This window comes from Amblyomma americanum, chromosome 1 (assembly GCF_052857255.1).
Source record: "Amblyomma americanum isolate KBUSLIRL-KWMA chromosome 1, ASM5285725v1, whole genome shotgun sequence".
NCBI lineage: Eukaryota > Metazoa > Arthropoda > Arachnida > Ixodida > Ixodidae > Amblyomma > Amblyomma americanum.
Genome location: NC_135497.1, coordinates 291,205,892 through 291,218,359, shown reverse-complemented (window position 1 = coordinate 291,218,359; position 12,468 = coordinate 291,205,892). Strand labels below are relative to the sequence as shown.

The 12,468-nt window shown below is 48.5% G+C and overlaps 1 protein-coding gene across 1 annotated transcript; it reads left to right on the top strand.

Moving 5' to 3' along the window:
- Nucleotides 1-494: 494 nt before the first annotated feature.
- Nucleotides 495-5,025, top strand: LOC144118975 (uncharacterized). Its single transcript, XM_077651738.1, has 4 exons — nt 495-653; nt 1,427-1,624; nt 3,026-3,247; nt 5,006-5,025. Exons 1-4 carry the CDS (start codon nt 584-586, stop codon nt 5,023-5,025), a joined length of 510 nt encoding a protein of 169 aa, XP_077507864.1. The 5' UTR covers nt 495-583.
- Nucleotides 5,026-12,468: the final 7,443 nt, after the last annotated feature.

The following is a 12,468-nucleotide window of genomic DNA, read 5'->3' as shown; positions in this document are numbered from 1 at the left end:
ACTTCGGCAAGTCGAGTCGAAGCACCATGACGGCTTCAGAACGGCCAAGTTGGGTTTCGTGTTTCATAGATGCTCAACCTGACTTGCTTCGTCAAGTTAAGCGCGTGCTTGAAAGCGAGGGCGCATTGCTCGTCTGGGGATGAGAGTATTGAACAATCTATTATAATAATGCCCATTTTGCTCCTATAAAACAACGCATCTCGTTCAGCAGTCATAAACAGGCACTAGGTGTGAGTGACCTGCATAAAATTGCTAACAATAAAAACTACATTTAAGTGCTACCCGCTGCTTCCATTTGATTGACGTTTTTGGCTGGCAACGTGCTCCACATTGAGCCAATCCTAGTTGAGCCATAGCCAGTTTTTCCCATGCTTTTCCTGCTCCCAGCGGAGACCAGCGCCTCGGTTCACTTTCGAGGAAAAGGAATTGTTATTGTGTTTGGTTAACGCACGTCGGCATATATTAGAGTGCAAAAAAAACGATGTGTCGTCGCTGGCAAAAAAAACGCCACTTGGAAGGAAATTGCCGGGCTGTTTAACAGCAATCACGGGGTGACCCGACGTGACCCCAATCAGCTCAAGAAATGCTGGGCCAACCTAAACAAAAGTCGAAGGAAGAGGACGCGAGGAAAAAGAGAGATCGCCACAAGACAGGTGAGCGCGGCTTGCAGGCCGTTTACAAATGTTTGTTCCTGCATGCTTTGTATGCCATGGATAAGGGCATGATTATTCTACTTCGGTCGGCGTAAGCAACGTGTACTGGAATGCATAGTTTTTTAGGAACAGTGTGATAACACGTAAATGGGCACGTAATAACGTTTCGGTGCAGTGTACTCTGCTTTATTTACCAACCCAGATGAATGCAGCCTGCGTTAATCGTGTAAATAATGCCCAAGCAGTATCCTGTACAGCCTCCGTAATTTTTAAAAACTACAGAGAATGTTTGCTACATTCAAGTCAGTACGAAGGCATGCGATTTCTGCTGCATAGAAGACTATGATGAGCGGGCAGTGCAGTGGGACGGAGGGCTCGCGCCTGGCCAGCAGCGAACTGACAACGGACGATTTTGCTCGGAGTTGGTACCATTCGCATACTATCGCGCCGCGAAGCCAAATTTGGTGCCCCGTAGACCAGACGGTGTCTACACTGGCGACCTTCATGTTCATGAGGAATCTTGCCGCGCTATTGACAGTTGCTTGGTACTATTGAATATCCGGAAGGCTGTACATACAGCTACATACCTTTACTCATTCCTGGCACTGCTGGGACGGGTGGCACAAAAACGTAGCGAAAACAACACACAGTTGCATGCATTGGTGTTTCTTTGGTTGTTTTAGTGTGGCACTTCATGAACAAAATATTTTAATGGCGCATTGTCTATAAATTAAGAGTAGCTTTACTGTGTGCGGTGTCTTTTTTCTTTTCAGGAGGAGGGTCAGCTCAATGCACTGTGAGCGCTCAAAGTGAGCAAGTCATTGCTGTTGCCAGCCACATAATGACCAGGGTAGGCAACCAGACTGACTCTGATGGAGGCATCGACCTGCCACCAGTGGCAAATTTGCCTGTTATAAGATTGTTGCAGCCAATGGTGGATGGAGCAGGCAATGAAGAATTCCATTATGCAGGTAAAGAAAGCACTTTGCATGTTGTAGAAAAACAGCACTCCTCTCTTTATATTCCTTTGATGACAACGGCAGCGTGTACTGTCAATTGACGCTGTTTCAATGTTTTTTATTGCCTTGAACCTGCTATGAGGACTGTACAGTTCATCTACAACAAATTATAAAAATCTCATTTAATACAACACTGTGGAATGCTGCTCTACATGTGGTTGGCTGAATGTTTGTGCAGATAAAGGCTGCATTGGTTGACAGTGCGAAAGGATGACCTGCTCCAAGCTGCATGTTGTTGGACAGCACTCTGAAGGCATTTTGACTTGACGGCTTATATTCATGTGAGTGGTATGCTGTGTTCCTGTAGCGGAAGGCGAGGAGTTGGTTCACCGTCGGACACCAAGGGAGCAAGCATTCAGTGCATCAACCTGAACTGCATTCATTATGACATTCTCTCCTGATGATGTTTTTGAGTCTTGTTTGCCATTCCTGCCTCACTTTAAACGAATGCCGACTTTAATGCAGTTTCATTATGCATGCACTCCTTCACATAAATTTTCATATTTCTGTGTACTTGTACATGATGGTGCTCCAGGGATAAGGTAACAACATTCTTGTTGTGAATAATGGTGCAGCTTGCCTATGTGTAATGCTCAGAGCCTTTTCGAATTTGGCTGCTAGTTTCAAGGAAATTGTTAGTTTTGCAATGCAGAGGTTTCACTCGAAGCGCATGTTTTCTGTAGCCCTCAGGCTCAGGCTGCAGTATTTGTCACCTCTCTTGTATGCCTCACCTTCGCATTGATGTCGCATATATGCGGCGAAGCAAGCAGGCAGGCATTACAAGGAAACCTTTGCAAAAAAAATGAAAGTGGATTAGCTCAGCTACTCCAGGATATACAAAGTGAAAGCTGTCGGCGTTCATTGGCATTGACAAAGTTCTAGACGCTGATGATTTTGAAGAAAGGAAGGGCGTATAACTGGCTCCCTGGGCCAGAGGACACGCATGAGTACAAACTAGCAAATATATTAAAATTGAAAAGAAACCCATTGAATGAGCAAAAAAGCTGCAGCTGCAGAGTCAGAGGATAACCACATGTGTAAAACTCGGGGCCTGCGTGACTACCACTACTGTATCAGCAGAAAAAAATAAAGTGAGGTCATCAGGCATAATTCAGAGTGAAAGGTGAGGAATATGGCAGAACAAAACAGAATGACTAAACTGGGGCCCCCAGAAACAACGGTAGCTATTTGGCGCCGAGAAGGGCAAGTGGTGCCTTATATAAGAACATTATAAAGCTTTCGTTATAATGTCTCTTCACCAATTGACCCAACAACCTGTGCTGTTGAGGCAGACACCTAATGTGTTGTAAGCTTAGATTTGTCCAACTAATTTTTACCTTTTATTTATTACAGAAGACGACTGGGAACCTCCGCTCGTGGATGAGCCGCAGTCACCAGCGGCTGCTGTTGGTAAGAGTGGGGCAACTCCAGAAGCAATTGAGCAGGAGAGCAATCTCTTTTTTCCTGCTGTGCAACCTGCTGATGCTTCCAGCACAGCTGCAGCAGGCTCCAGCAGTGCTACAGTTGCTTCTGGAGCTGCCGCTGATCCCACTACTGCTGAAGCAGTGGCCACCGGTGACGCTGGCAGGGCTCCAAGAGGGCGGATGGCCCTTTTAGAAAGGTCTCTGGCAGATGAGAACGACTATAGAGCGGCCTTACTGCGCGAAGAGCATGTACTGCGTCTGCAGCTGATGCGAGAGGACCACAACAGTATTCTGCAAGAGCGGCAGGAGAAAAAACTCCTTGATATCCAGAAAAAAAATGGAATTGGAAATCTTAGAAATTGAAAAACAAATCAAACTTGAACAGCTTTGTAGGCTGCGAGAGGCACCAGAATAAACGATGCCTATGACTGAATGAAACTGGAATGCTGTGTGAATGCTTGCACAAATATTATGTGGCAAATCCACATAACTACACTTCATTTGCACATGTACCGTTTTAAGCACATGACTCGGTGGGAACAGACATACAGCCCCGTCACCACCTTGCATGCAAGTCTGACAAGCTATCGCATAGCAGGAGGCAGGTAGGATGGTTGCGTGGTACTTCTGCTGCTATGGCTATATGGATCTTTGGATGCAAACAGCAATTTATTCATACAAATACGCATTGCTGTATGCTACAAATATGGCTGCTCTAGGAAGGAAAAACATCCCCTGGCATTGCTTGCAAAACCAACCAGTAGAGAAAATTGCAGGCCACATTGTTAAAGTTTCAATGTATAAAAAGTCAACAATATTGGCTCACGCAAGTCAACACCACATAAATGCTCAAAGGCCAACACCGCTCTCTACTCCTTTCATTATCTTTGCTATCTCAACTAACCCAAACCCTCGAAGCTAGTGCCTCCTACTCAAGAACCGAAACCCTTAAAGAATGCGATTCCTCCTATGCCGTCTACAAGGTGGGCCCATAGCTTGAGTCAATACAATGCCACAGCCTCCCGCTTTGCTGAAGTAATCTATTGCTTCAAAAATATGGCCACCACATTCCTGTGACAAGCTGCACTAGGCATGACAATAAAAGACAATAAAGAAGCATGCATAAAAAAACACTTGCTGATAGCACCCACGTTCTGCTATTTCGAACCCCGCCAAACCATGTAACAATTTCAAAACATGCCAGTTCTCAATGAGTGGAATCAGTACAGTTCCAAGAAGGCCGGCTCAAATGCAAAGCCAGATTTAAGCTGTGACAGCCAACCAGTAACTGCATGTACAAATCAAAATAACCGCTAGTCCAAGTGTTTGCATGTAAAAGATTTCACTACAATACTTGCGAGCTAGAAGTAGCTACCTAGTCATATCACAAACCATTCATTGAACCCACAAAACAAAATGTTGCAAACACTAATGGGGTCATAAATTATCTTTCAGTGGTCCACCATGACTGCGGCAGCAAGGCGTTCCCAAACATCAGTAGTGCCCGCACACAATGATCTCGACTAACTGTTGGTGTTGGCTCATGACGACTCACTTTATGATCTAGGGTTTGTATTCAGCCATGCAAAGCAAGGCACCTAAAAAACACCAGGTGCATTTGGCTCGAGAACAATGAATATTGAGTGCAACTGCTCGCAGACAGATTGTGTAGCCTTAACAACAGTTACAGGAGTTCTATGTACGACCATGACCTTTACACTTGGAAATTAAAAATGCTCACAGGTTACACACTGTAGGTTGGTATGTTTCACCATGACACAACAATGCCTGGAATCCTCTCCGCACATATGCTGCAGTGAACTTCGCTTCTTTCTCTGTGCCAGTTACTGCCCGTTATGCAACTTTGTTGTAAGAGATTGAGCTAGACGAGGCATGTGGACCATGTCAGGAAGCCCATTTCAGACCTAAAGAATCGACCTTTTGCACCATACTATGACAACAACCAACTCCCACTTTGAACAGAGACGAGTGAGAGCGACAATGCACAACAAACCACTCGAGCATCGTTCCTTGAAAAGAAGGCTCCAGTGTGACAGCTGAAGGTTCGACCGTTCTACACCATCTTGAAAGCAAACCGAATGAAAAGAATACAATCATGTTTTTTTGCCTCAATACAGCCAAAAAAGTGAGAAATTTAATAACTGATTCATAACACACCTCTGTTGGCAAGCCAGAAAACAAAACTTCGCAGTGATCTGGAATTTCATCATTGTAGGCAATTGGGAACGTCTCGTTTAGTTGTAAAAGGGATATTTGAAATTAATGATTGTGCAATGGGTTTTCCGGGCAGAAAGTACAAAGCGCAGAACAGCGTTCACAGACAGTCAACGGTTCCAGCAGCACCAACCCGAAGCACGCGCTCGCCGAGAGCAGTCCCGCTGCCACATGGGCACTTCTTTGTCATTACAATTGTGACATAAAAACAAATTTATACTCAACACATGGAAGACATGCAAGAGCCCAAGCTTGAAGTGCAAGCCGGGTGAAAGTAGAAAAGACGAAGTAGCAGAACTACTTGCTGTGAGGAACCTGAATTCCATGCCGCTACCAAAGCAGCCACACAAATGTTTGCTCTGTGGAGAGGTGCACAAGCCCTGCGACCGCTCCACCTAGGGCCTAACTGTTGTACTTTATTAAATCTGGTAATTTTTCACATGCGTGTAAGCAAAGCCGCCAAGGCAGCAGCTCCGAAACAAATGAACTGAGCGCCATTAAGACCCTCAGCAGCAGGGTCAACAAGAGCTTTTCTGGTATTCGCCTCCTGCAAGATCAATACAGCGTTCTTGAAAAATAGCATTTGAAATAGAACACTATAGCAAGAAATGCAGAACCTAGAAGTGGAAGAGTAGCAGTTTGTTAATGCAACAAGCTCGCACCTTAAAAGCTTCCGAAGCTGAGAAAAAATTCTAGTGTAAAGGGGTGTATTCGCAGTGAAGGTCTGCGGTCGTAGATCAGAGAGCGTCATGATGAGCACACTCTCAGGAGTCACTCAGGATCCCCAGCTGCACTTTGTCGACCTCTTCGTCCCGCCGCTTGAACTGCTGCTAGTCGTTCCCATTGCTCTAACATTTCTTTAGTTCCTGCACAAAAGTTGGGATACGGGTAGCATGAGCAAGTGCGCAATATAAACATGCTTTATTCAAAATGCATGGGACAGTGTTGAGGACTGTGCATTTCTTACCTATGTGAAGCTCTTCTGGATGAGCACCCGTCGTGCCTGCATTCCCGACAAGCGGTCGCTGACAGCATCAACAGGTGGCAGGTGCTCTGGCCGCCTCGCTGCTGTCGTGCTGGTGCGAGCCGGTGGAGCGTCCAGCATGGGAGCGCTTTCAATAGGAGGATGTGGCTCCTTCATCAAACATGCAAAGTTCTGCAGGGCTGCACACGCTGTGATGATCACTGCAGCTTGTTTCGGCTTGTGCTGGAGCCCCATATCCGGACAAGGGAAGCGGCGCTTCCAGACACCGAATGTCCTTTCGACCACATTCCGTGTATTTATGTGGGCTTTTTGGTACCTGCACGTATAAAGGAATACTGCGTTGATTTAATGCCACAGCTCGAAAGTGTGGTCAAGCTTTGTCAACTTTGTCATGCACTGTCATCTGAAACATTAACTAACCTTCCTTGCGGTGAATTTGCACAGTGATTGCGTGGTAATATAGCGCCTATAATGTAGTGCTACTCTTCATGGAGCATGGAGAACGAAGCTACACTCTTCATGGAGTACAAAGCTACATTATAAAGCAGTACTAAAACAAAATGCTGGGCCTCGATCGCATATTCCGAAGAGACACATTTCGCTATGTGGGACGCCGTAGTGAAAGGCTCCGGAAATCTCTACCACCTGGCGTTCTTCAGCGTGCAACGACGTCGCACAGTACACAGGCCTTCAGCATTTCGCCTCCATCGAAATGTGAACGCCGCGGCCGGGATCGAACCCGCGTCTTTTTATGGCAAGTAATCTTGTGACTGTACGTTCGTAGCACCGTGGGCAAATAAATAAAATGACAGCACGTACACGACGCGAACGAATACGAATGAGCTGAACAGTGGTAACTTTTCAGAGAATTTCAATTTTCATTGCTCACCTGCACATTGATGGAGATATAGCCTTTGCGGTTTCGGTAGACTTCGGCATCTGCACCACCCGGGCTGTTGATGCGGACATGCGTGCAATCTATGCAGCCGGTCACACCAGGGAATTCACCGATCTCATAAAAGTCCCGCATCAGCTTTTCAAACTGCGAGACGGCTGGAAACTGCACCAGCATCGGGCGCAGGTCCTTGGCAATCAGCAAGGTGACCTTGCCAACTGCGCGGCACACCGTGGGCTGCGAAATCCGCACCAGATCCCCGGATACGGTTTGGAAAGTACCGGCCCCATAAAACCTCAAAGCCAGGAGTACCTGCAGCATCGGAGGAACAGGCTGTCCCCTGTTGTCGGGACTTTCACGCAGGGGCAACACGGTGAGCAGCTCTCGCACGGCGTTCTTGGTGAACCGATAGCGGGCGAGGAACTGCTCGTCGTCGTAGGGCTCCATGGGGTTCCCCCGATGTCGTAACGATGGCCGTGGAATCTTCGGCAACGAATGGGCCTCAGAAAATGCTACGTCCATGGCGTGGCAAGCGAACTCGAACGCAGCTACCCTCCGCGCGACGTCCGATCGGTAGGTGGCCACGTTGGAAAATACAACGAAGTCAGCTTCAAGCAAGCTTCTCAGCCGACTTAAAGTTGGACCGAACTAGGATCGAGCCAAGCCGGTTGCAAGTCGCACTTCAAGCCGAGTTTGGTTTATGAAACACGATGGAGCTCACTTGAGACCGATGGAAGTTAAGTTCGAGCCAAGTTACATTTCTGCATTCCGGGGTTAGTATCTGGCCCATATCGGACCAGAATATCATCATCGCCACCACTCAAGACGTCAATGCGGCGAACGCGCTTGCTCGCGAGTTTACCCTGCAATCTTCCAATGGCTCCATTCCGATAGTCGGCCACGCCAAAGTCAACGGTGAAGTCTGCAGGGGGATTATTACGGTCCATGAGCAGGAAACTTCTACCACCTTGAAATCTAAAGTTCTTCATCCGCAAGCTGGGGAAGTCGACGACTGCCCTGCTCACCTTCGTGGAGCGTAGAGTACCGCGTTACGTGCACTATAACAGTGTGGTGACTGTGGTGCGCGAATATAAGCGGACTATTCCCACGTGTTTCCGATGCGGCACCATCGGTCACCGCGTGGAATTATGCCCGAATCCTTAAGACAATCGCTGCGGACACTACGGCCAAACGGTCGCAGTCCTCGAAGACGGCAACATGGCGTCCCACGAGTGCAATCCCTCCTGCATCGTCTGCGGTGGCGCCTATCTTACGGGCTCGCAAGACTGCAAAGCCAAATTCCGACGGCTGCAACAACCGGGCAACACTACCGGTCATAGAAAACAACCTCAGAGTGCTGTGGCCCCGGGTCTTGGCACAGCTCCGCAAGTCCCTCCGCCTAGCCACAAGATAGTGCAAGCCAAAATCGGACAAGCTCTACCGGCGGGCGCCTTACCCGGGCGTGCCCCCCAAGCCTCCTCGACCAACTAAGAACGCGTCCTGTGATCCAGGTGCCCCCGCATTCCAAAACGGGGATTTTCCGCCTCTCGTGGGCCCTCCGCTTGGCACGCCAAAGAAGACATCACAACCCAAGGTAAGCAGCCGAGATGGGCCTCCTCCGCCTCCCCATACTCCCCTACCTTCTCCTCCACCAAATCTTCCTCCTCCTTCCTCCCCTAACTCTGATGTCGCGGACCTCCGCCGCGAGCTCGAGACCCTCCGGGCACAGAATGCTCAACTCCACGCCAAAATTCACGCGCTAGAAATGGCTCGGTCCTCCCCGCCCACAGCCCAGGTAGCTCCGGAACCGATGCAAGAAGTGCCGGCGGATCCGACACCCTCTAGCTCTGACGTGCGTTTCACCGCCCTCGAAAATGCCCTCGCCCAATTAACGACTCAGATGTCCAATTTTGCCCAAATCCAAGACAACCTGCTCAAGGCAGTCACGGCAACAGTTACGGCCGCCGTGACAGCAAACATTAAGACGTGGCTAGAGTTAAACCCTCGGCTTCTCCGCTGAATGGGACCCCTCAAAGACGCGAAACGCTCGTCCAAATTCAAACGACCCGTTGATCTAACCGAACTCTCGGAGGAGCCGGAACCGCTTCCGCTGCAGGTGGCGGAACATGTTCCGGCTCTCCAAGGCAGTCTCTCTTCAAATCGGCATGGCTGCGTCCCCTCCCAACCAACCCCCTAGAGGGCGCCGCCCCCGCAAAGACAGCAAGGTCTTTCCCTTGCACAGTGGAACTGTCGGGGTTTCAAAGACAGGACCAAACGCGCCAACTTAAGGGCGTACATTGACAACCTTAAACACCCCGCCGCAGTCCTTGCGTTGCAAAAAACCGGGGATGAGGTCAAGCTCTCGGGCTATAGTACTTCCCAACAAGACCCGTTCACCTGTCTCCTAGTCCATAACGCCTACACAGTGCAGGAAGTTAATCTCGACCTAAATCTGGAATATTCGTACGTGATGGTCTCTGTCCTCCCTCTACAGCGAACAGATAGTCCCGCACACATCCTTAATATCTACTGCCCCCCGAAACTCAAAAATATCAGTTTTTCTAACATCTTTAGCGCAGCGCTAAGGATCGCGGGTCGCTACCCCCTCATAATAGTGGGCGATTTTAACGCCCCCTGTTCAATGTGGGGCTATCGCAAGGAAGAGCCGCGTGGTCGTAAGTTGGCGGAACTTATATCTACGCTAGGCATCACTCTTCTAACCGACCCTACTCACCTGACAGATGTAGGGAATTCCATCACTCGGGACACCTGCCCCGACCTTACCCTCACGAAACACATCCGACACGCAGAGTGGATCAACACTGAGGACACCCTTGGTAGCGACCACTGCATACTGAACACTGTAATTTACACTCGACCCTTACATCGCCCCCTTGGAACAGCCAAACTTCCCGACTGGAATGCTTTCCGCCAGGCCCTCCCAGTAACTTCTCTCTTGGACCAAGACTACTCAACTTGGGCACACGGACTCATGAAAAATAAATAGCCTAATAAATGCTTTTCACCACCACCACCACGATCGCTGTGAGGTATGGAAAAGTAGCCTAATCACGTAGTAATGCATCGCATGGACGATAGATTCCGCTACCAAACAGCTAACGCTCGTTACTTCGTCAACCAGACGGTATAGCATACTTTACTTTTTCAAATTGGTTTTGAGTAACAGAAAGGGCGCAGTAAACTGTTTAGCTTTTCGGCCGTGTTCAGTCCCGGCGGAGGCGGTCGCGTAATGGCAGAGGCGAAAGGCAAAAATTGGAGGACGCTTAAGGTTCGTCTTTAAGTGTGAGACGCGGCAGCGCGTTGCAGCGTTTCCAAGGTGGGCACTGAACGGAACGTCATCGCCCGTTCGGAGCGACGCGTGGCCCGTTGGACAATTTAAGGTAAGGACGCCTGTCTCACATATCTCGGTGGACACCCGAACCGGCCGTAAGAGAAGGAAAATGAAATGAAAATTGGTTTTAAGGAAAGTAAATGACGCCTGTGTCACAATTCTCGCTGTACACCCGTACGGCGCCGTAAGGGAAGGAAAATTACCTCCTTTACGGCGCTGTTCAGCTGTCCACCAAGATGCGCAATTTTTCGCTCACGGCCAACGCCACCGAGGACACCGGCTTTTCTGCGACACGAGCTCCTTAACGCTGTCGCGTTAAAAGGCACCCTTGAACTGGGCGATGTCAGAGCACGTTTAACACCAATAGAGCAGCAGGTTTGGTTAGTTGGTACTGGCGCATGACTGAACAAATACTGCGCACAACCAACACCAGGACTCAACACGTATCTGTATTGTCCTGTTACTTAAGTGTATAGTCCTGGTCTTTGTTGTGCGCAGTAACGGTTTATTCAGTATTGAAACAACCCCAGCCGGTATAAATTATTCCGGAGCTCTCCACTACCATAATGCACAGTGTTTCGGTTCCGGACGCTAATAACACGATTTACAATTTCACTTATCGATGAACACCTCAACCGCGTGATGAAGCCACGAAAGGAATATAAAAAATTTGGAGGACGCTTAAGCTTCGACTTTATGAGTGAGACGCGACAGCGTGTTGAGGGGCTGCCAAGGGGTGCACGGAACGCCATCGCCCGTTCGGCGCGACGCGTAGCCCGTTGTACAATTTAAGGAAAAGATTCTACCTCGTTCGGTCGCTTTGTTTTGTGCTTAAAAAAACAAACAAATGAAGAATCATGCTTTCATTTCAGTCTCATTTTGACCACAACACGAAGTTTCAGCAACAATCTGCACTAGTTTGAAGGACTGTATCTCGATTTCGCGCGATGGTTAGCCTTATATGTCGTCTATATGGTGCGGTATTCATGAAAATACGTCGAGAGCAGTGGGTTGTTCTGATGGATTTGAAAATCCTGCGTACTGACTGCGAAATCGCTCCAGCAAATAGCCAGCCGCAAAACCCTGTGTTTACACATGCGTCCAGAAAATAATACTATATATGCGAAACGTTTGCCCCGCCGCGGTTGCTCAGTGGTTAGGGCGCCCGACTACTGATCCGGAGTTTCCGGGTTCGAACCCGACCGCGGCGGCTGCGTTTTTATGGAGGAAAACGCTAAGGCGCCCGTGTGCTGTGCGATGTCAGTGCACGTTAAAGATCCCCAGGTGGTCGAAATTATTCCGGAGCTCTCCACTACGGCACATCTTCTTCCTTTCTTCTTCCACTCCCTCCTTTATTCCTTCCCTTACGGCGCGGTTCAGGTGTCCAACGATATATGAGACAGATACTGCGTCATTTCCTTTCCCCCAAAAAACCAATTATTATGCTATGCGTGCGGTTTTGTACGCCTTTTCAGTGCCATATACTTTTATATAACACCTGACACCGTTCGTTTCAGTTGGGGAGAGGAAGCAAAACTCATTTGATATTTTCCACAGCTATATAGAAGGATTCTTTCAACTGCGTCTGGGAGCTACTGCAGTATACTCGCAAGGCTGGCTCGAGCATGTTGTTTGTACGACTCATCACGATCACGCTGCATGCAGAAATTGTAAATAAAGGTATCCTCCAACACTGCCTCAGAGTTTGACTTAAGGGCGTTAGTTACGTGAGCTTCACGTGTTTGCATTGGTGTGCTCAGCAAACGTGAAGCCCAAATCCAATCATCCGCGCATGTTTCCTTTCTGGAAACATCCCTTCTATGAAACAAGCAGCGCCATTTACATCATGGATTTTGCATATTGAAAATTGAAAAGTTTTGGAAAGATCGCTATCTACGGTGATAA